Source organism: Glossina fuscipes, unplaced genomic scaffold (assembly GCF_014805625.2).
Source record: "Glossina fuscipes isolate IAEA_lab_2018 unplaced genomic scaffold, Yale_Gfus_2 124422, whole genome shotgun sequence".
Lineage (NCBI taxonomy): Eukaryota > Metazoa > Arthropoda > Insecta > Diptera > Glossinidae > Glossina > Glossina fuscipes.
Window position 1 is genome coordinate 1 of NW_024006384.1, and position 23,000 is coordinate 23,000.

Genomic DNA, 23,000 nt, shown 5'->3' on the forward strand with positions numbered 1-23,000 from the left:
TAAATCGATTCGGAATAATTATTAACGCAGACATACCGAGATGGACAGATGGACAGAAGCTTAAATCGTTTGTGAATTTATTTCAAGCCATTCTACGCAAACTTAACGCGGGCAGTCGGACGGAGAGGTTTAAATCGATTCAGAAAATGTTGTTCAGAAATATTGTAAAAACACATAGAGAGACAGAAAAGCATAAATCGGTTCAGCAACTGATAGTTGCAATTATCTCAAGGCATTATCTTTACGAAATTCGTATATATACCAAGTGATGTAGGGTGTAAAAGAATTGATAAATAACTTTTGAATGGTTTGTTTTGCTTTCGATTTATCTGTGTTACAAATTTTCCATTAAATCAACAGAGCATTTTTCTTCATATGTTCGCAATGTTTTGAACCGCTCTTTGACCGATATCATGTTCTTTTTTTTTTTTTTTTTCTATTCAATAAATGCTTCATATTTGATGTAAAAATGAAAAATGCAATTATTATAGCAATTATAGATTCAATATTCATTTAATTGTGTCTTTCAATGCCGGTACAACGTTAGCGTGATAATGAATTTACAATTTAAACAGTTAAGCAAACAATAGTAAAATATTTTTCAAGCACGAAATACCAGAAATTTTTTTAAATTCATTTTCTTTTCTTTTTTTTCTTGTACTTAGCGCAGAGGACTAGATATATATATATATATATTTTTTTTTTTTTTTATGGTATTTAGAACACTTGGAAAAACGGAAAGTTGAAAGCCACTATAAATATCTAAACTACTGGAGTCGCTTAAAATTCTCTGAATTCAGTTAACGTTATTTTCACTTATGCTTGCCATTGGAATTCTGCCGTAGGGTTATGACAAGTTCCCAAGTTAAAAGCGGAATCGATCAAAAATGTGAAAGCATCATTATAGGGTGGATTTTATTACAACGTTCGAGCCAACATCGAGAATTTGAAGCAGCCTAGGCTCTATGAAATTTTCCGTGTCATTGTAAAGTCGCAAATCGATTTAAGCTTGTCTCTGTTCTTCCGTCCATCTTTGAATTTTTTTTGCAATAAATATTCTCCTCAACTCAAAAGTTAAGACAAGACTAAGATAATTTGCGAAACACCTTTGGAAATTCTTACAGGAAGCTCAATAATGAAAATGGCCAAGATCGGGCACACAGATCTGCCAATATATAAAATAAATTGAAAATATTTTTGTTTTCAAAAACGCAAAAATTGGGTTTTTTCACCCATTATGCTTATAAAGTTCAGCAGATGCAACGATATATACATATACAAATGTATATATATTCCTTATATATTCTATGAGTAAGATGACATAGCAACTGTGTAAAAATGGAATCGTTTGGAATGGGATAGTTTGTTAAATACTTGGCCCGGGTCGCTCGAGTAGCAAATCATTGAGTGGAAGCGGAAAAAGAAAGCCGGTCATCATCTAAACTTGAGGATCGGTAGTTCTTGATAATTCATAAGTCGCCAGTTATGTTGATTTGCCTTTGGAAATAGAAAATGTCGGTTGGATGGAGGAATTTGATTGCCACTGTCGTAGAAGAAAATTCGAAAAAAGCTTACAAAACGATCGCTACGCTATCCGTTTCTCTTTCCAGTATTGAAATCCATCTAGTGTTCCCAATGTCAATATCTAAACATTTCGAATTAATGAAAGATTATCTTAGTTTGGCAATTCCCTGTAGTCTTTTGACAAAATATGTTAAATATTTCTCGGGGGCCCGGTAATGCATATTAAGAATATGTGGATTTTTCTTAATATATATTAAGAAAAGAAAAGGAAGTAAAGTGAACAAGCAAAAGCGAGACAGTGGGTTACGGCCAACCATTAAATACCCTACATCACTTCGTTCAGTGCAGTTATCTATGTCTAAGAACTTTTCGAAATAAAGTTTTATATTGGGGAGTGGTCGAAAAAGGGATACATTCGGAACTATATTTAATAGCGTTCCTTCATAAGCCGAAATATGGCGGTGTATCAAATTTCATCAAAATGGGCAAGTTGAGCCCAAGAAATCAAGACGGACGGACAAGTTTAGAAAGGTGCAGAAAGTAATTTTAAAAGTGATTCTGAAAAAAAGGTGGGGCCTGTCCGCAAGTGTTTCTGGGTAATACGTACATCCGCACAAACATAATATACCACTTGCACCCCAGGTGATAAAGCGAATAACAATAATAAAATAGAAATACTAATAATAAAGACAAAAAAAAAAAAAAAAATTATAATATATAAATATTTTATAAAAAAATTTTTAATAATTTTTTTCTTTTTTTTTTTTTATTATTTTCTATTTAATTTTTATTTACAGTATCTACTTTAATCTGTGTCTCTCTTTGTTTCCGCTTCTGCTTTTGGTTTTGAATTGAAGAAACAACAACGAACATAAATTAATATAACACAAAACACAACACATACTTTCCAGTGCCAGTAGTCAGTTTAGTCAACCAGTCAGAGTTATATTAATCATCTTAAAGAATGGCAGTGAACGTATATTCGACGAATGTAACAACTGAAAATTTATCCAGACATGATATGCTTGCTTGGGTTAATGATTGCTTGCAAGCGCAATTTGCTAAAATAGAAGAGCTCTGCACAGGTATGTTGAATGCGCATCGGCGGCAGCTGGCACACCACCGAACCGCTATATGTTGTAAATACATAAATAAACGTTCTACTTTAATTTTCATTTGTTATTGTTGTGTTGTAATTTTTATATATAATAGGAGCTGCTTATTGTCAATTTATGGATATGCTATTTCCAACTTCGGTGCCCATGAAACGTGTCAAGTTTCGTACGAATTTGGAGCATGAATATATTCAGAATTTTAAAATTTTACAAGCTTCATTTAAGAAAATGAACGTCGACAAGGTAAGCTACGCTAGATATATATATATATACACGTATATATATACATGTATATATATGTACATGTATATTAATAATTTAGTTAAAGCAGTTCATAATAGTAAATAACAATTATCATAATAACGTCAACAACAATAACAATAACAACAACAACAATGAAAAAACATATTAATCGTGTTGTTTGTTGTATGTTATGTTGTAAAATGTAAAATATTTTATTTTTTATTTTATTATATTAAATGTTTTGTTTTTTGCGTTGCATTTATTTTTAAAAGAAAGTAAGTGATATTTATGCTTTGTTTTCTTAACGTGGTAGTCTCTCTCCCACTCCCACTCCCACTCTCTAATACATACATACATGCGCGCTCGCGTTTCCATCTCTATTTCATTTTGACCTTTTCTGATAAAGAAAAAAAAAAAAATATGAACAAACATTTCCTTTAGATTATACCGGTTGATAAATTGATTAGGGGACGTTTTCAAGACAATTTCGAATTTCTGCAATGGTTTAAAAAATTTTTCGATGCCAATTACGATGGACGTGAATATGAGCCATTGGTAGCGCGTGGCGGCGTTAAATTGGGTAGTGGCGTTGGTGGCGGCGGCGGCGGCGGTAACAGTGGCGCTGGCAGCAGTAATGATTTAGTGGAGAAACGTCACATACAAATGCCTTCGGGACGGGCAATACATCATGCGATTCGCACAACTGGTATGAGATTTGTCAAAAGTAAACAATAAAAATCCATTCGACTATCATTTGCGGGGCAAAAAAAAAAAAAAAAAAAAAAAAAAAACGCGGTGGTGAAGCACGTTGGTTGGATTTTCTTCTCTATTTGCTTTTTTTTTTTTTCTTGCAATTTTCATTTTCATTTGTGTTATCTGTATTTCGTTTTTTTTTTTTTTTTGTTGTTGTACCATTGTAACTTTAAGTACACCATTCACTTCATTATTTATTAAGCACCGTCTTTGCAGAAGATTGATTTATTTCCGAAAGAGAGAAAAAAAAGAAAGACACTATCTCCTTTCTCTGCCTTCTTTTTTTGATTCGTATTGTAAAAGTAGAAATTAAAGTAAAAAAGTACAAGTATTTTGTTGTCGCTATTTTTCGATCGTGTTCTTTTTTAAGGCCCTTCGTATTCAAAAATGTTTGTGTTTTGCAAATCATTAAATTTAGAAATGACGAAGCGCATCTGAATTGAAGATAGAAATCGGGAAACTTTCCTTGGGTTAGAGAGATTTTTTGCTCAATAAAACAATTTTCATAATCACCGAATAGTGTAAAACTAATAAATGTGAATATGTAGACTCGTGTTATACGCACAAATAAAAAAAATGTTTAATCTCATACTACGTCCCCACTCTTTTTTTGCACGTTTGATAGATTCGTTTAAAAGAGTGTATTTGTTCTTACTGGTGAAACGTGCCATTTCTAAATCAAGTAAAAAAGACGGAATATTCCTGTGATCGCTTGCCCCTTATTGGATGGCTTCCGGTATAAGCTTTGTGGTTTTGAGGCAAATTAGTCATAATTTTCGTTTATCTACTGATTTGCTAAATACGACTGCATCAGTAGGAAACAGCTTTGGACAATAATCCCATTGTCAGGAGAAGTTTCCAACTCAAGCCAAAGCGCATTTGCTGTGTTGCGTACATCTTGCTCAAGACTAAAATTTTGCGCACGAAAGTTTGCAAAGCTACTTTTAGATTACTGTTCCAAGGCAACTTAAGAGAAAAAAATGCGCCATCTCAAATGACATGTATCCCTTTACCCCTATATATAATATATACTAAACAACAGACTGTAAACAAATGAAGCCTTATACTGCACAAATGTCAATGTCAAAGTTATCTATAACTGAATTTGCGAAAGAAATGAACGCGACTGATGGATTTCATAAATGAATCAGTTTTTACACAGAAAACTTCAGAAATATCTTACGAAATGTGATATAAATTTTTAAGTCCAATTTAATACTTTTTCAAAGAGATTAGATTAACTTAAATGAGTGAGTTGTCTTAGAGTGTTATTATGTTAAGGAGAATGTGAAAGGTTTAGATGAGCTTCAAAAGTTCCACCTACCTTCTAAAATTATCAAATCACTTTAAATTTTACGCTGTACACGTGTAAAAACATTGGTGTTTCTATAAAAGTTACGAAATCCGAGGGAAAAAATCTTGGTTATGAAGTTAGTTTTAAAAATTGTATAAACCTGATTGAAATACGAGCAAAGAGAGCCTATGAGTTTGGGTGTGTCAGAACGATGGGTGATTATGATCAAGGAATAGTTCTTTTGCATAAGTAGGTAGTGCGCAGCAATCTAACTGACCCTTGCGTCAAGTTTCATAACAATGTTTTCTACAATTTATAAGATACTTTTGCTGCTTATTTTCATTCAATTAAGTACATGTATACACGCAACTCATTTTTTACACGGTAGAAAGTCGTGTAAAAAAAAAAAAAATAGCGTAAAAAAATATTTGGGACATGGCCAATCTGGGAAGATGTTCAATCTTTTCACAAATTTAAAAAATCGTGCAAAATGAAAAAAGCTCTAAATATTTTCTCAAAGTAGCGTGCAAAAAAAGTAGTAATGTACTTATGTATAAAATAAAAGCATTTCCCTTATTTTTTACACAAAAAAAAAAGAAAAGTTAAAAAAAAATATTTCACTTCATATAATTGAGTCAATATTAAATATTTTAATACGTATTCGTAACTATATACACTCTCAAGTCCATGTTATATTACGCAATGTTATACATATATGCTTAGGGAATTAAATTTTTAAATCGAGTGAGAGGAGCATTTTGTATGTATATATAAAATTGTATATGAACGGAAATCGTTAGAAATGATTTTGCATTTCAAAATTCAAATATGATAGATAGGGTTTCTATTTTATTTGCTGCGATTTAAGGTAAAAAATCGAAAACAATTTTAACAATGAACTTATAACAAAGAAAAGAGATAGTAGATGCTAGAAGAGATTATTGTGGAAATTATATGTTATGTGTTATATGTTAACAATTCCAGTCCAGTATTATCATAGAAATAACATAATCATCTCTGCCTTTTACACGCATATGCATATTTTAATATATAAAATGTCAAAGATTTATCGATTCCCGTGAAGCTGTAAATAGAGAAAATGATATTAAAGCTTTTTTTATTGTTTTTTTTTTTTGTACACACACACAAAGCTGCTTTAATATATATATATATATAAGTTAAATAAGTCACGTAATTATCACTTACTTTGCTTTTCATTTGTAATTATGAAACCGGAAAAATCTCATATAAAAATCATAAAATATTTGCTTAACATTACATTTTCTATCATTAAATAAATTTTTTTCTTCATTCTTTTTTCGGTTTTTGTATCTTTTTGTTTTTGTTTCTTTCTCATCTACTATATCCACCAAAAAAAAAAAACACAAAAAAATTGGCCGCCATTTGCACCACACATCCAACAACCATCCACCATATATATAATATATATATATATATATGTATACTTGCTTGCTCTCGTCTTCCCTTGAGAAACGATCGCAGATTATACCAATTGATAAATTAATCAAGGGCCGCTTTCAAGATAATTTTGAATTTCTGCAATGGTTTAAAAAATTCTTTGATGCCAATTATGATGGAAAGGATTATGATGCGAGTGCAGCTCGAGAAGGTGCGCAGATGGGTTACGGAGCGGCATTTGTAAAAACTTTACCTGGTTCTGGTACTGGAGCAATAGCTACCCACCGAAAGCCCTCATCGTTGACGACAGCTTCAACAGCACGCTCAACAGTACCATCATCAGTGGCATCAAAATCCAGTATGTGGTGGTTTGATATTCTAATCACTTTTCTATGTATTATATTAATTATTGCTTCCAATTTTTACAAATCTTTTGGTTTTGGGTATTCCTAATTTTTTTTTCCCATATAAAAAAAAAAAAAAATTTTTATAAACACTTTTAATTTTTTTTTTTTTTTTTTTTTTTTTTTTTTTTTGATTTATTTTCTCAATGAAAATTTCTATTGACGTGCTTCACGTATGTTGAAGGGACAGTTTCTATGTTCTCTGGAAAATTATAAAAAAAAAGAAGAAAGGATGTTTCGAAAATTTGTTTTCGGTTTTGGGGAGACTTTATAAATAAGGATTTGTGTGTGATGCGTGTTTTTTAATAATTTAAACAATTTTTAATTCAATTTAAAAAGGTACGAAAGTACCACCGAGAGCAACTGCAGGAGCAGCAGCAGCAAGATCAGCTACCTCCGCCAATAGCTCGGGCGCCGTTAAGAAATCCAACGATAATTCGAATAATACTGTAACGAATCAACAAATCGAAGAATTATCCAGTCAGGTAGAAAAAAACAAAAACAATATTAAGAAAATTTCATTTAATTAACAAGAAAAAATATTTTCACAGATTATGGACATGCGTCTGAACTTGGAAGGCTTAGAAAAAGAACGAGACTTTTATTTTTCCAAATTGCGTGACATTGAAATTCTGTAAGTTCTCCGAGCGCGTCAAGCGCCTCTTGAAAAGCTTCTGTTCAAAGTACATTTTTGTTTTGTTTTTTTTTTTTTTTTTTTTGCAGCTGCCAAGAAGTTGACGAAGGAGAAACACATCCGTTGGTTCAAAAGATTTTAGAAATTCTCTATGCAACCGAGGTAGAATGAGTCCCATTAATACTTTTCTTGGTCAAAAAAACTGAAAAGTATATTTTTAGGATGGTTTCGCACCTCCCGATGAAATTCCACCGGAAGATGAGGAATACTAAATTCGTGGCGTGTGCGTGTGTATAAGTGTGGTGTCTCTTTCTGATATTTTTTTTTTTTTTTATAATTTAAATTTATAACTTATGTTTACGATTTTTTCTACAAAGAACATAAATCTTTTTAACTACTTCAGTTTTCTATAAAAAAAAAAAATCAATGCAAAGAAAATTTCTTGTCTTTCTTGTAGAGCCTATTTTTTGCTAATCTTTTTTTCTACTCTCTATCCAATATAAAATAAAGAAAAACAAACAATTTACATGTTGTTGTATAAACAAGACACAAGTTGTTAAAAAAAAAAAAAAACAAAAAAAAACAAATGGAAAGTCGCTAATGAAAATGCTCAACATTTTATCTCGGATGATTTCAAAAGTAGGTTTTTTTTTTTGTTTTTTACAGCGGTTAGCTTTGAACTTTAGCAATGCGGATTAAGTTTTATCGATCTTGACGACTACATGATAGATAGATTTCTTTAGCTATTCTCTTAATCGGTTACTTTCACTTTGATCATGTATGTTTGTATGTTTGCTTTGCTACTTACTAAAGTGAAGAGAAAAAAGAGAAAGTGAAACTCATCTCTCTGCATTTCTAAGAAACATTCAATCATTTGCAAGAGCCTTACGACTTAACAACATAATATGCACTGACTGACTAACGACTGACTTCATACAAAGGGGTTTAGGAAATTGGCCCCTTTACTTACTTTATTTATATATTTATGCTCTTCCTTGAGCGACTTATTCTATTGTCAAGAAGAAAGTGCAACGGGAACATCTCGAAGCATTGCAAAGTTATAGTAAAGTTTTTGCGTTTCTAGTCTTTTGGTTCGATTTCATCATGTGTGCCTCGACATTCGAACAACTGAAAAGAAATGCGAAAAACTCAGGTTGTCGGATGAATTAAGAAATGCTCTTTAGTGAATATCGACTGCATACGTTTCGGGCATAGTATGTGCCTTTTGGGTTATGATCTTGTGCCGGCTCTTTGTTCAAAGTTATAGCTTTCTTCGCAATCATTATGACTGTGAGATCTCCGATAAGGAAGGGAGATCGCAAAGTTATCAGGGAAGTATTGCTTTAAAGTGTCTAAAGTGGAAAATTTTAGTATTAGAAAGGTGGAGACAGATTAAATGTGGCCTCACGCCTTTCAAGTACGTAAAAAAAAAGATTTTAATATTTTAATTTTTTTCAATCAGCAGGTCAAATAAAATTATTGTTAAATAGTTGGGGAAAAACAATTCTCAACCAAATTTTCTTAAGGATCATGATTTTTGCAAAGGAAAAGAAATCAATAAATGACAAAAGAAAAAAAAAGTTCGCGAATGTCTAAACAAATTTTTAAAGTTTTTTATTTTACTTTCTATAAATTGTAAACATTTTTAGTTTAATTTGAATTTGTACAAAAAAAAAAGGCATTTAAAACTTGTACATATCCTTTTTTTATTTCTCTTTCATTGGCTGTAAGTTTGATTATAAGCTTTTGTGTTGTTTATATTGAGAGAAAAAAAAGAAAATATTTTATAATTAATCTCCGTAAGTTAAAAACATTCATAAGGATACGTTAAAACATCTCGTTGTACATGTGTGTGTGTGCTTTATGAATATAATAAATATAACAAAATTAAACCACCCTTCTATATACATATAAACATATGCATATATTATTATATTACGAAAACAAATAAACATAAAAATACTTTGAAAATATGAAATATGTTTTATTAACTTTTAACTATTACATACAAAAATAAAACATATCGCGTTGAAAAAGTAATTTTAAATCCTAGTTGTTATTTTCGTCCTAAATGTCCTGACGATGATGGTCATGACAATGTTTGAGAAATGCTACTTATTTAACGGCATCTTGTATATGCTGTTCCTTATGGGTTCCATCACAAAAGGGTCTATGTTTAGTGTGTTTACAATTACAAAGCCAGTAATCACCGGTTTTTTCGACTTTGAAGCGTATTGGCCTGCAAAAAAAAATTGTTTATTTATTTCATTGCACTTATAGCCTACGAAGTCTATAAAATCGGGCTATGTAAGCTTCAATTGCTTGTAATATTTACCGCAATTTAATTTTCAAAAATTCATTTTTATGAGTACCATCACAAATTGGTTGCGATTTCGATTTGCCGCATAAGCACCAACTGTATAGTTTATCTGCAAAAGGAGATTATATAAAGCATTGCTTTACTGGGTGCTACATTTGCTCACTTTGATCTAAATGTATTTTAAAGGGCTTTTTATCGTAAATGGCACCGTTTTCAGATTGTAATTGAGCTGTTTGATAAGTCTCCAAAACATTTTTCGGTATTGTTTTCTGCGTATCCTTTTTGGAGGTTGATGAGCAATAAACACGCTGCTGTAAAATATTTGCTTTCTTTACAAATTTGTATAAAAATTCATTAAGCGAGAATTACCACTGGCTGATATGGATTACGAGTATTTTTCAATAATTTCAACATTATAAGTAAGGAAGACTGAAAAAATTCACTTTCTGCTTCTAAAAAAAATTTATGAAACTAAATGTACAACTTAAAATCAGATGTTATCTACTTTCTAGTATTTTTTAGTATGGCAATGCTTTCTATTTTATTCATCACATTGTAATAATTTAGACATTTGTCGATTTTTAAGCAATCTATTATATTTTAAAATGTATTTAAAAAACAGAGGAAATACTTAAAAGGAATTCTTAAAAAATTCTAAAAACTGAATATATTTTTCGTTTTAACTTCTTTGCACAAAAAGAGTTTCTTAATTTATTCAAGATTGGCAGTGTCAATGCTTTTTATCGTTATAAAGCTACTGTTAAGAATCAATCATACGACGGCTGATTTTTACTTGAAATATTAATAAAATAAAAGTCTTTAGATATATGATTACAAAGTTTTTAGATCAGATAATATACATGGGTATATTCTGTAGAGAAATTTTTGAACTGAAACTAAAATAATAAATATACTACTATGATCATTTCAGCGCTTTGCTAGTTTCGCTTAAAATTGAAATTAACCAGAAAATAGCATAGAGGAAAAATATAATTTTCAGGTTGAATCAAATTACATGACTTTTGAATATAACGATACTGATGACAATGAATGACAATGAATTGAGTCAAGTAGATTGTTTGTTCATAACATTTAAGACACACTCTGGTACGAAATGTTACTTAGACATATCGAAAGAGAGTAATTAATTTGCTGCAATGTCTATAATACCACACAAACTATTCACTTATTTTTTAGTATAATTTCTGCAGGAAATGATCTACATATGCTGACCGGTTTTATCAATGTAAAAACAAATGAAGAATTAACGATCAAAACAAATATCGCATAACAAATGGGAGCGTAAAGTTTTTTTTTACCGGCTATATAAAAATACAAAAAAGTCGTAGAAATGAGAAAAGAGTAATAAGGAAACCATCATGAGAATAGCAAAACTTAAACATAAGTTTACATAAGTACTGATCAGTAAACGCATATACAATAAGTACGAAATCATGTTAAAAAATGAGAGAATATACGAACGCTGCAGTGAGCAAGAGAATATAAATCTGAAATCGTTCATGCGGAAAGAAGGAATTTATTTTTAAGTTTTTCATTATAAAATAACATTTTTTCCGATAAATTGCCTGTTAATCTGGCAATCATCAGACGTCAAAAGACTACGAGCGCGAGTAGAGCAAGATTTGTAAATAAATTGCAAACATCCAATATCGGCACAGCGCACGGAAAGTGTACACATTTAGAGATTATTACATATGTCTATATCTATATATACATGCATATATCTATATAGACACACATAACATACGTATACATATATATATATATATATATATGTATAGATTTATATATAATTATAAGTGTGATTTTGTGTACTTTTAATAAAAAAGAAACGTTTTTCTGAAACAAACATATTTAATTAAATGTTCGTGTGCCCATCTATGAACGTATAATTTAAAATAAAGTAAAATTTGTGTTGAAAAATTGCTTTCTATAGAAAATTTTGTTCCTAAAAATAATACGAAAATTAATGTTAACATATGAATATTTGTCACTAAATTTTAAAAAATTGTAGTGGTGACAAAGAAACCGTTAAGTTATTATAAATAGCCTCAGAAATAGGTCATTAATAACGTGATCATAATCAGCAATAACATCGTAATTACCATCGTGTTGTGAGAGCGCAAAAAGCAAAAAAAAAAAACAATAAAAAGGGTTTAAGAAATGTCCGGTGATGTGCAACCACGCAAGCGTAAGGATAAGAAAAAGAAACGTGGTAGGTAATCATATTTTTGAATACTTTTTTCTACGAACTGAACAAAACAACCCTTATTTTTATCAATCATGTATATTTGTATGGCTTCAATATATATATAAATGGTTTTTAAGCGGTCCTATTATATAAAGCAAAAATATTTTTCGGGGGTACTTTGTTGCTATTTTTTTTTTTGCATTCTATATGAAAATCATATGTATTTTTATAATCCTAATATATTTCGTAGCAAGGTATTTGTTTTTTTTCTCTCATACACAATATTCTTTGCGCTCAGAGCGATCAAGAGAAACAGAGAAAAAAACATATGACATAGGGCTGCCAAAATACATTAACGTTTAAAGTATTTTATAAAATGCAATGTCAAGGAGATTAATGTTATTTTACATCATAGAGAGTGTTTTGATTTATAAACTGGCAAACTCCCTGCTTCTCTAGACAATTGTTGCGACCAAACTTCAGCTGACATGAAAGGAACTATAGTGAGTCCATTTAAGCATAGAAAATTAAATTGATGGGTGGCGGAAATGAAAAATAAATTTTTCTATCAAACTTTCATTTATTGTCCTTTGCTATTGTGTATTTAATTTGTGTAATGTTATAGTAATAGATCTACCTTTTTTTTGTATAATTGTTTTATATCTTTCCATGGAGCTAAAATCTAATGGAATTTTTTATCATTTTGTTTGTTAGCATAACCGAAGATAACAAAGCAAGTAAATGAATTCACTTTGAGTTTATTTGCGTACATTATCGCTTAGTCATTTGTTTTCATATCGTTGCATACATTCATACAGAAGAAAAATTGAAAGAAATTGGTGGGAACTCTCGCCAGTCATAGGAATTATCTACTGTTTTTGCGTTTATGTTTGTGTCGAAGAAAAGATCATGCAGTTAAATATGAATGAAGATGTACATACATGCACAAATACATAAAAACAATTCTCTTCTAATTGTTTTTTATAAAAGTAATTAATTAATAACTTTAATTATTGCACATATAACCTATATAGATGGTCTCGATCGTAAATCGGATGGCGAGATAACGTTTTCACGTAAAAGTAGTTTACAAGGTAGACCAGCTAATGTGTGATTCCCAATTTAAAAGATATTATCCTAAAGTCCTCAAATGCTTTCCGCTTAACATTTTCAAAATATTTATTAGAAAATGTATCTTGCACTGCTAATATATCGTCGTTCTATTAAAATCAAAATTATACCTATTTTTTTATTTTAATTACTTAATTTTTTTTATTTATACAATATATTTTTATGTTAGTTTTGTTAATTTATTGTATGTCCTTGTTTCCTCTCAAGATGATGAAGCATCTCACGGTGTCCATATTACTAAAATGGGCACCGATGACGTCCTTCTACACGTGCAGCATGATCATGGCACGGGCGGTCATTGGTGTGCCAAGATAATATTCTTTTCATTGATGGCCGTACTTTTGGGTTTAGTGGCTTTAATCATAATGGAAAATCGTGACTCGACTGACAGTAAGTGTGTTCTTTAAATTAATTAAAAAGACATTTTTATATCATAAATGTTTTCCCTTTTTAATAACGAACGCAGTGGACACGCCTTTGTCCGAGTCGCGTTTTTCTAATTATTTTGATGGTTGGGTAGAGGAACATCGACAAGAACATGACGATCACGATGATCACGCTGCTGCTTCTGCTGAAAACCATGAGGACGATGACGAGCATGATGAAGAGCACGATGACGAACATGACGATGAACCTTACGAAGAAGTTGCAGATGTTTCTGAAGGTGAAGAAGAGCTGCAAGATGCGACCGAAGAGCAAACTGGTGAAGATGATGCTGACGAGGAAGAGGAAGATGAACAGGAAGAAGAAGAAATTCCCATAAACGATAATGACGACGATGATGAGAATATCACCGAAGAAAAGAATTCTGCTCAACAATCCCAAAACGATGAAGATGAGGACGACGACGAAGACGACGAGAATGTCGATGAAAATATCACAGCGGAAACTTCTAATGTAGCGTCAAATGGGAATAACAATGATAACGATAGTGCTGACAACCAGGAAGACGAAGAAGATGATGAGGTTTGGTTTTTTCATAATGGTTTTTTCGTTTTTTTTGCTTTAATTTTCTTTGTTCTTTAGGATTTTGATGACGGCACTTATGAATCCTTAGAAAATCTAGTTGATAATGACGCAGGTGAATTTGAACTGTTGCAAGAGAAAGCACGTCAGCAAGCAGCAGCAGCAGCCAAAAATAATCCGCCATCTGTTGAAGTTAATGAAAACGCAGAAAACGCTGACAGTATGGATGATGAGATATCTAATCAAGTACCGTCATGGGCTTCCTCGCGTAAGTAAAACTTTTTAAAAGAAAAATAAAGAACGGAAAGAAGTAAGAAAACTATATTCGACCACAACCGAGATTTTTACACCCATCACCGCTTAATACTGATCAATAACATGTGGATTTTGTGTGGTGTCCGAAGCTTGTTTCTGGGTGCTGGAAAGGTTTTGATAAAAGAATTAAATTTTAATAATGGGCGTGACCGATTTTCTCCATTTTTGTGCAGATGTTGCGTAGAATATAAATGCTTTTGTAGTTCGCGAAAAAACAAACAAAAGCCTTTTTTTTTTGATTTTGAGAAAGAGAAGCGATCTCAGGTTATGTTACACTATGGTCGTGTTCTTTGACCGATTTGGCCTGCATTCAAAAAATTTCCATTTTTTTGGGACCAAATTTAAAACCGATTGCTATATTTTTGCGAAGAGGAGAGAGACTGCTTAACACAGGCAATACACAGGCAGATAGATGGACGGATAAGCTTAAATCGGTTTAGAATGTGATGCTCAAGATGATCAAGACCATATACATCTTATGGGGTCTCTGGGGCTTCATTCTGGCTGTTTGCAAACATTTTGACAATATGAATGGACTTCTCGTCCGTCCTTCCTTCAGTGATGGGTATAAAAAAGCTTAGTTAATTAAAGAGAGAAAAACCTCTTATAAGAAATCTTTGTCTGTTTGTAAATAGCAATTTTGTAGAAGTTTGAATTTCTATCAATTGATTAACGCAACTTTTTTCCTTAAAACTATTTCTGTCTCGCTTGTCTTGCTTTAGAAGTCAAACTGGAATTTTTTAAATATAGTGGCAAGTTTTGGATGGTATAGGCTTTGAAAACGACTTAACGACTTGGAAAGGGTAAAAATGGAATAACATTGAAATTACGAATTTTCCAGATTCTGTAGGTTCAACTTTAGGTTTACGTCTTAACGTGATAATCTCTTCAAATTATATTTAGTCTTAATTTTTGGGGGAAAAAAGAAGAAAAGTATGTGAAAAAGTTAATAGTTTCATAAGTGAACAAATTGTAGTTGTTTTAAAATACGTAGTCGCACTAATTGATATTATTTATGATAAATCCTATATATGAATATGGACGAGGGACCATTATATATTTGGCCCCCCAAAGCAGGTTACAACATTATGTTTTTCTTAGCTCTAAGCAAACTTTTGAATTTAAAAACAAGTAACAACACTATAGTGAGGCAAGGCCACCATTAAGTATCTTACACAACCGTAAAATTATTGATAAAATGGACTCCGTAAGTGGTCGCTGTACCAAATTTCATCAAAATATATTCAAAATTGCGACCTACACGTTGAAACAAAGTAAACAAGACGGACAGATGGACGGATAAATGTGCACCTATCTCAAGCCCTCCTGAGACCATTTGTACCGCAAGTGGTGTAGCGTATAAAAAGGAAATTAACAACCAAAAGTTCGAGTTCGAGTTATAAGTACCAAAGAAATTAAAAAACTTTTTGTATTTGAGTTTTAATTTTTATCTTAAGTTTGCAGAAAATGAAAAAGAAGAAGCAATTTAGTTTACACAATATGTAAATAATACAAAATAAGAATAGAACTTGTACAAGAAAGTGCAAAATACGGAAAAAGTTCACTAATTACAAAACATATTTACAGTGACTTTGAAAATTGGTATCGGTATCGCTCTAGCCTCGGTAGCGCGTCTCGTATTGATTAGGAAAAATCCTATGGCAAGTGAGTGCTATCTTATAATAAGATCATAGTCTTGCTCTGTTATTTTTGTATATAAGTCACGAAAAGACTTAAGCTTTTGTAGAGACTATGTTAACCCCTTTAAAGCATATTATGCCATTTAACCTGCTCTTCTGTATAACCAAAATTTTAGTAATTTCGTACGCATGTTGATGTTGTGCATTGTGGAGCGTAATACGCTTTACGTTATTTCGTAACACAATTAAAAATTTTCCTTATGTTACGTTTTAACAAAATGTTTCTCTAAAAATGTTCTTCATCCTTATTTTTTCTAATATTTGCACTTTCTTTTCTCGCAATTGTGAACTTATTTATTTTTTTTTTTTTATATATATAATTTTTTGTTGTTAACTGTGTTTATACATAAAAAAAAAAAAAAAGAAAAAAGAAGTTGATTTTATATTATTTGTAAAAAGCTACTTTAGGTGAAGACATGGCAGAAACATTAATGAAACGTCGCCTTACCATAGCAACTGATGAAGAGCCCATACCGGAGAGTGGAATGGAAGCAAACGACGAATCTCTACTAGAAAACGGTTAAAAACGTTCCCGATTCAAAAACAAGTCTATTATGCTGATAAACGTTTAAAAATGATTGATTTTTTTAATTTGATTACCGTATACACGGTATAACGGACTTGTTTTCTTACCTTTGAATCGATTGGAAGCATTTTCAGAAAATTTTATTATTTGTACTTTGTTTTTTTTTTTATTAATGAAATGAAATTTAAAGATTATTCCGAGGAGGAATTTGAAATAGAAGAAGAAATCGAGTATTTAGTGGATGAAGAGGAGCAGCCTGGTGAAGAAGGTGAAATAGATGCTGGAGATGCGTACGTTCCCGAAACATTTGAGCAATTGGAAGCCATGTATCGTTCTAAGGGCTATAAACCGGGATCTATAGTTGAATCGGAATTGGAAATAACATTAAAAGAAGAAGAAAAAGATCAAGTAGAAGAAGAAGAAGAAGAACAAGTAGAAAATATATCCACAATAAACAATCAAATCAACAATCAAATGGAAGAATCTTCTTTGAAACTAGCCGCAGTCGTTGATTTAGCACCAATCGCACCAGCAGAAATTATGTCAAATCAAAGCGTACCAAAATCTGTTGAGGCAAATGTAACCTTATCGTCAATGAAAGAAGACTTGCAAATACCTGATGTTTTACCTAAGTATTCTCAGATGATGCATTATCAGCCAGATGATGAAGTTATCGATTATGATGAAGATGATATCTATGACGATGAGGAAGAAGCAGAAGATAATAACTCTGAAGTATTAGATGAAGATGAGGCATTAAATGATAATGACGATGTTGACGAAGAGGATGATATATCCGAAGTCGATGATACAGAATTAATGAATCGTTTAGAAGCCAAATATGGCAAATTACCAGCCAAAGAATATGAAAGTGATGAAGATCCCGATGATCCATCATGGACACGTAATTACTAAAAAAAAAATTATGTTTCTTATTATTTTTAGTTAAAATACAGGTAAAAATAACGTTTTTAACTATGGGCGCTTCTCATCGCGTTTCGTTATCGATAACTCGACTGTGACTTAGGAGCCATAGATCTCTATTAGTTCTGGTTATCGCTATTCTCACTCTCACGTAGAGTTGCGATGTTGTCTTCGTTTCTTCTACTACTTGCCCTCATTGGCTTAAGAATACTGTTAAAGTGCATTTGTCTGTTTCAAGGACCTTCAGAATGCGATTTAATTTTAAAAGTTGTAAACTAAAATGAGATCCGTCTACGAAGAGATCTCTTATATATATAGAAAATTAAGTTTGCGAATTTTTTTTCTCTTAATGACTTTTGATTATCAATTTTTTTTTTAGATATAATTTTAAGAAATGTTTTTAAGTATTCAAGGTTTTCAAGTTTTCTTTACAATATTTTGTTATTCTTTTTTCGTTTTGTTTTAAGATAATGTATTTTACTTTAATTTAAGATAATTTACTTTTTCGAAAATGCAAAACGCCAATTATTGCTAACGATCGAAATTTCTTATTATTTCTTCTTCCTCTTCTTCTTTTCGTCAAATGAAAATGATTAAGATTCTTAACGACATTCAACAACAAGTTTTGAACACAATGTGTGGTTGTGTGCTTAGATTGAATGAATTGAATAAGGAAATGGTCATGAAGTGTTCATCATCATTCAGCAACTAAGGAAATTGAATTTTTGGAATAATTCCAAATTTGAATTGATATTTAGTTTATTTTTTCTTATATTTATTCATTTCAATGACATTAATGTATTAATGTATTTTATTATTTTTGTTTGTTACAACTTTCCGTCCATAAAACATTTGAGCACAATCTAGGGGAGCGCCGCCCATTGTTAAACACCCTACACCACTTCGTTTAATGCAGTTGTCCGTATAATGACATTTCAAATTAAGGTCTTGTGAAAACAGAAGTCGATCGGAACCATTTTTGATAGTTTTTGTCCTTCGGCCAAACGTGCGGATGTACGAAGTTTCATCAGCATATCTCAAAAATTGCATTCTGTAGGCTGACAGACACAAGAAAACAAGACGAATAGACGAACGGACTTGTATAGATTGAGAGGAGGATTGATCTATCTCAGTTCCTCCTAGTAGTGTAGGGTGTAATGAGTACTTAATAAAAATATTTTCAAATTTTTAATTTGAGAAGAAGCCGTCTTAGATTTTTCTATGGTGTGTAAACTCAATCGCAATTTGAATATGTTCCTCGATAGCAATTTTTCGTTTAAGAAATCTCTCATTCGACTGTTGAACGCTCCTGACTTATTAGGCGACCCATAAACAGGCTACAAACTTTAGAAATAAAATAATGAAAGTCTCGCGTTTTAATTTTCTATAGCAATTTTTAAAATTTTGAAAGCCAACACCAAAGATAAACATAAGGCACATAACAAAAAATGTAAAGACAGAGTTCAATAGATATTTAATCTCCCACCACTGAAGGATGAGGATATACTTTTTTTCGTATTTTTTTTGAAATAATTTACGTAAAACCCAAACGGAAATGTCAGAGACCTTATAAAATATGTATATTCTTGACCAGCGTGTAATTGTGATCTTGATTAAGTCATATCTGTCCGTCTGTGTGCCTTTGTGATTTGTGCTCTTGGCACTCTTTGAGTTGCAAAAATGAAAATATCGACATCAAGTTTATTAGAAATATTGGAAGTTTTTGTACAGACATTGGTATTGCAAATGGGGCAATTTGGTCAGACCCGAAGCCCGCTGTAGAGAGTAAATTAAACGCAACTCTGAGGAAAAAAGCTTGAGCACCACAAAGCGGTCCAAAAAAAAATCAGCAACAACGCCTCCAAATAACCCGTGGAGGAATTGAACAGGCAACCTTTGAAAGTTCTTTTATTCTTAAAAAAAGTAACACCGGGATGGGGACCATAACGTTTTCGATGACCATTTTGCATAAATGTGGCTGAATATCTTTGATGAGGTGTTGAATCTCGTTCTTCAATCTACGGGTGGTTGTGGACTCGTTGGCGTAGACTTTTTTTTGTAAATAAGTCTAATAAATGGACGACGGTGAGACAAAGCACGACCAAGGTATATCCCATGCAGTAAATAAATGGTTTCACGGGCTGTATGGCATGCGACTTATTGTTCAACAACGAAAACGTGTTGCTCTCACGTGTAGTGCTCGATTTTTACTAACCCTTCACTGTTAGGTGTGAATTTTTTATTTTTGGTTTGACAAGACTTTATCGCAAAAATGGCGGCAAATTCAATAAATTTCTCTTATTGACGCAAGTATTGAACGTTTCTCTAGGTATATAGGGATTGCTCAGATGTTGATAAGAAACTTTTCAAAAAATAAAATGAATAAAATCCATTTCGTATTTAGTTCAGTTTTAATCAATTTAACCAATTAGATTATAAAAATATTTTTTCTATAGAAATAAAACCAAAAAGCGGTCCAAGAGCTTCCGATGACGATTTCGATGTCTTCGAGCAAGAATTAAGGAGAGCCAATGAGGAAATGCTGAGAGAGGTAATTATAATTTCTTTAATTAAAATCATAATAAGAAAAAAAATTTAAACAAAATCTTTCAATTTTTTAATATATATTTACTACAGTACAATTATCATTAAAATTTTAAGCAAAAAAAAAAAAAAAAAAAATACAAAAACAAAAAGTACTCTCCAACAACACCACGACAATCTTTTTCTAAGTCCTAAATGTGCATAGCTTTACATTTTCGTGTTTCTTTACTTTATTCTTTTAATGCGTTTTTTTTTTTTCTTTTTCAAATAATCTTTTAATATTTGTTTTTTGTTTAAAAGCGCATGAATTTTACAATTTTAACTAAAAACCTGTCTATGGTGTGTTAAAAAAAAACTGTTTAAAAAAAAAAGAAAACGTTGCATTTCGTTTTTGTTTTATGGAAAATAAAAAAAATTTAAATTAACTCAATGTTGACTCAGAGTTATTCTATAAAAACACCCACTTTACAAAAATTAGAATAACTCTCGCTTGTGAAATTAATATTGACTTAATTTTAATTTTTTATTTATTTATTTATTTATTTTTTTGCTCTTGCTAACTTAACGTTTTAACATGCTGTTTGTTTGTTTGTTTATGTGTTTATGCTTGGCATAATTAGCTTTATCCCCAAGCTTTACAAACCTATGATATGCTCATCAAAACTTACCCACAACGAATCCAATTGCAATTGGCTAAGGCTCGAGCCTTAGATGCATACGCCGAACAACAGAAAAGCAATCAATTGTTAAAAGCAGCCATTGAAGTTTATAAGTATTATCTGCAGATCGATAAAAAAATTGCAAATGTAAAGGAGTATAAAGCAGCAGCTACAAGGTGCTTGGAACGAATGAAATTTTTGGGTAAATGAGTTTGGAAAATAAATTGAAAATAATTTTTTCTAAATAGTTTTTCTTTTCCAGGACAACATCAGGATGCTTTGCCTTTACATCATGAGCTTATAAAGCGTTTCCCGCAAGATTTAGAGTTGCGTCAACAGCTAACGGTTACTTATCTCTTAATAAATCGGTAAACAAATGTTTATGAATTCTTAACTGAAGTAAGAGTACACCAGTGTAGTTTTTCAGAGGCTAAAAAAGTTTTGGAACAATTACTTCAAAAATGGCCAGACGATGGCTTTGCTTTGGTTCATTACGGTTTTGTATTAAAACAATATTATTTGAAATACGACAAGGCAGTCGATTACTTGCAACGTGGCATTGCCAGCAAAGCGGAGGGTACTCAGGATGGACGCTTTTATTTTCAATTAGGCGATGCTTTACAACGTTTGGGTCGCGAAGAAGAGGCTTTCAAAGTTTATAAGCAAGGTGCCGATTTAAAATTATTCCCTAGCATTTATCAGCGTTCTTTGTATAACGAACCCGGACTTAAAGCTCAACCATTTTGGTCAAAAAATGAAACCGGTTATCAGGCTTTCTTTCATAAATTAGAACAGAATTGGTTGGCTATTAAAGCAGAGGGTTTGAACATTCTAAGTAAAGAAGGATATTTCATCGATGAATCAGAAAATCTCAAAGATCAAGGTGATTGGAAACAGTTTGAATTGTATGCGCGCGGTCAACAAATATATCGTAACTGCTTGAAGGCCCCCATTACCTGCAGTTTAATTGAAGAATTTCCTGTTGCGCGTCAGTGTCGCAGAGGACAAGTGAAATTCAGTATTATGCACGAAGATACGCATGTATGGCCTCATTGCGGGCCTACCAATTGTCGGCTGAGAGCTCACTTAGGTTTGGTGGTACCCGAAGGAGCACGTACGTTCTTATTTCACTTTTATGCAAATGTTTCAAAAACTTCTCCTTGAAATTTTTTTTTTCTGGATTCTGATTTCACTTCGCACAACTTCATTGTGCACTTGTAAAATTGCTTTGATTTCAAAAAAAAAAAAAGTACCATTTGTTCTGAATAGATAGGGAACAGAGTTGCTTTCAATAAATGATGAAAAAGCACTGTCCGCGTTCTGTTCAATGACAATAAATTGTGAAAAAGCTCCGTACCCGTTCTGTTAAATGAGTAAATGGTAATACGGAATAAACCATGTTCAGAAGGAGGAGTTTTTGTTATCAATCATTTGAAGAATTTAGTTAATTAGGAAAAATTACTTGTCGTTAACTAACTAAGCTTTCTCATTAATAAAGGATCACGTTTACGGGTAGCTGAAGAAGAAAGGTAAACATATTTTTCCCTTTTTTTTTTTTTTTAAGAAAAAATTGGAAAGAATTTCAAGTATTTAATGTTAATTTTAGCACTTGGCACGAGGGAAAATTTCTAATATTCGATGATAGTTTTGAACATGAGGTCTGGCATAATGGAACCGGTATACGATTGGTGTTGATAGTCGATGTTTGGCATCCCGATCTAACATTACAAAAACGTCGCTCACTAACTGCTATTTAATTACGAGTTTATTTATTCATCATTTTCCACCTTAACAAATTCAAACAGCAGCTTTATTATTATTATTATTATTATTACTTTTTGTATTTAATTTTATAGCATATATAATAATAATAGTGTATCTCAAAAAAAATTTCAAACACAGTTTGCTCATGTACTGTACGTGTGTTAGTAAACTAATTAAATAAAATTTGCTTTCAGTTATCTTTTAAATTATAATAACAAATAAATCGCGAAAGACAATTATTTATAAAAAAAAAAAAAAAAATTTAATTGAAAAGTTTTAAATTTATTTCCTAAACTTTGAAAAAAAGAATTAAATTTATGTAAGTAATTTTGTTTTCTATCGATAGGATAATGATAGATATTACAAAAAAATTCCTTGCTACAGTGTGTAATTTTGTTTTCTATCGATAGGATAATGATAGATATTACAAAAAAATTCCTTGCTACAGTGTGCGTAAGTAAAGATATTGAAGATTGTTTAGAAAATTTTTAAACTTAAAAAAAAATAAAGAAAAATGGAAAAAAAGAGAACCAATTAAAAAAATAAAAATAAA

The 23,000-nt window shown here is 31.4% G+C and overlaps 3 protein-coding genes across 5 annotated transcripts; 2 read left to right on the plus strand and 1 right to left on the minus strand.

Annotated features, from left to right (window-relative positions):
• Positions 1-2,325: 2,325 nt before the first annotated feature.
• Positions 2,326-7,931, plus strand: LOC119644527 (microtubule-associated protein RP/EB family member 1-like). Of its 2 annotated transcripts, none has more exons than XM_038044084.1 (7): positions 2,326-2,609; positions 2,737-2,882; positions 3,324-3,588; positions 7,092-7,237; positions 7,304-7,386; positions 7,476-7,548; positions 7,608-7,931. In XM_038044084.1, the coding sequence occupies exons 1-7, from the start codon at positions 2,489-2,491 to the stop codon at positions 7,656-7,658; spliced, it is 885 nt and encodes a 294-aa protein (XP_037900012.1). In that variant the 5' UTR covers positions 2,326-2,488; the 3' UTR covers positions 7,659-7,931. The 2 variants fall into 2 exon arrangements, with proteins under 2 accessions (XP_037900012.1, XP_037900011.1); XM_038044083.1 differs by lacking the exon at positions 3,324-3,588 and adding an exon at positions 6,433-6,706.
• Positions 7,932-9,370: 1,439 nt separating this feature from the next.
• LOC119644528 (CDGSH iron-sulfur domain-containing protein 3, mitochondrial-like) lies at positions 9,371-10,174 on the minus strand. Of its 2 annotated transcripts, none has more exons than XM_038044087.1 (4): positions 10,076-10,174; positions 9,870-10,014; positions 9,722-9,815; positions 9,371-9,625 (listed from the first exon to the last, which is right to left on the minus strand). In XM_038044087.1, the coding sequence occupies exons 1-4, from the start codon at positions 10,118-10,120 to the stop codon at positions 9,502-9,504; spliced, it is 408 nt and encodes a 135-aa protein (XP_037900015.1). In that variant the 5' UTR covers positions 10,121-10,174; the 3' UTR covers positions 9,371-9,501. The 2 variants fall into 2 exon arrangements, with proteins under 2 accessions (XP_037900015.1, XP_037900014.1); XM_038044086.1 differs by having other exon boundaries at positions 9,372-9,625; positions 9,870-10,017.
• Positions 10,175-11,665: 1,491 nt separating this feature from the next.
• LOC119644526 (aspartyl/asparaginyl beta-hydroxylase-like) lies at positions 11,666-22,534 on the plus strand. The gene is made up of 14 exons (XM_038044082.1): positions 11,666-11,942; positions 12,953-13,012; positions 13,257-13,439; positions 13,516-14,015; positions 14,076-14,283; positions 15,918-15,995; positions 16,430-16,549; positions 16,747-17,460; positions 19,937-20,031; positions 20,645-20,885; positions 20,946-21,051; positions 21,103-21,797; positions 22,182-22,212; positions 22,290-22,534. Exons 1-14 carry the CDS (start codon positions 11,891-11,893, stop codon positions 22,438-22,440), a joined length of 3,234 nt encoding a protein of 1,077 aa, XP_037900010.1. The 5' UTR covers positions 11,666-11,890; the 3' UTR covers positions 22,441-22,534.
• Positions 22,535-23,000: the final 466 nt, after the last annotated feature.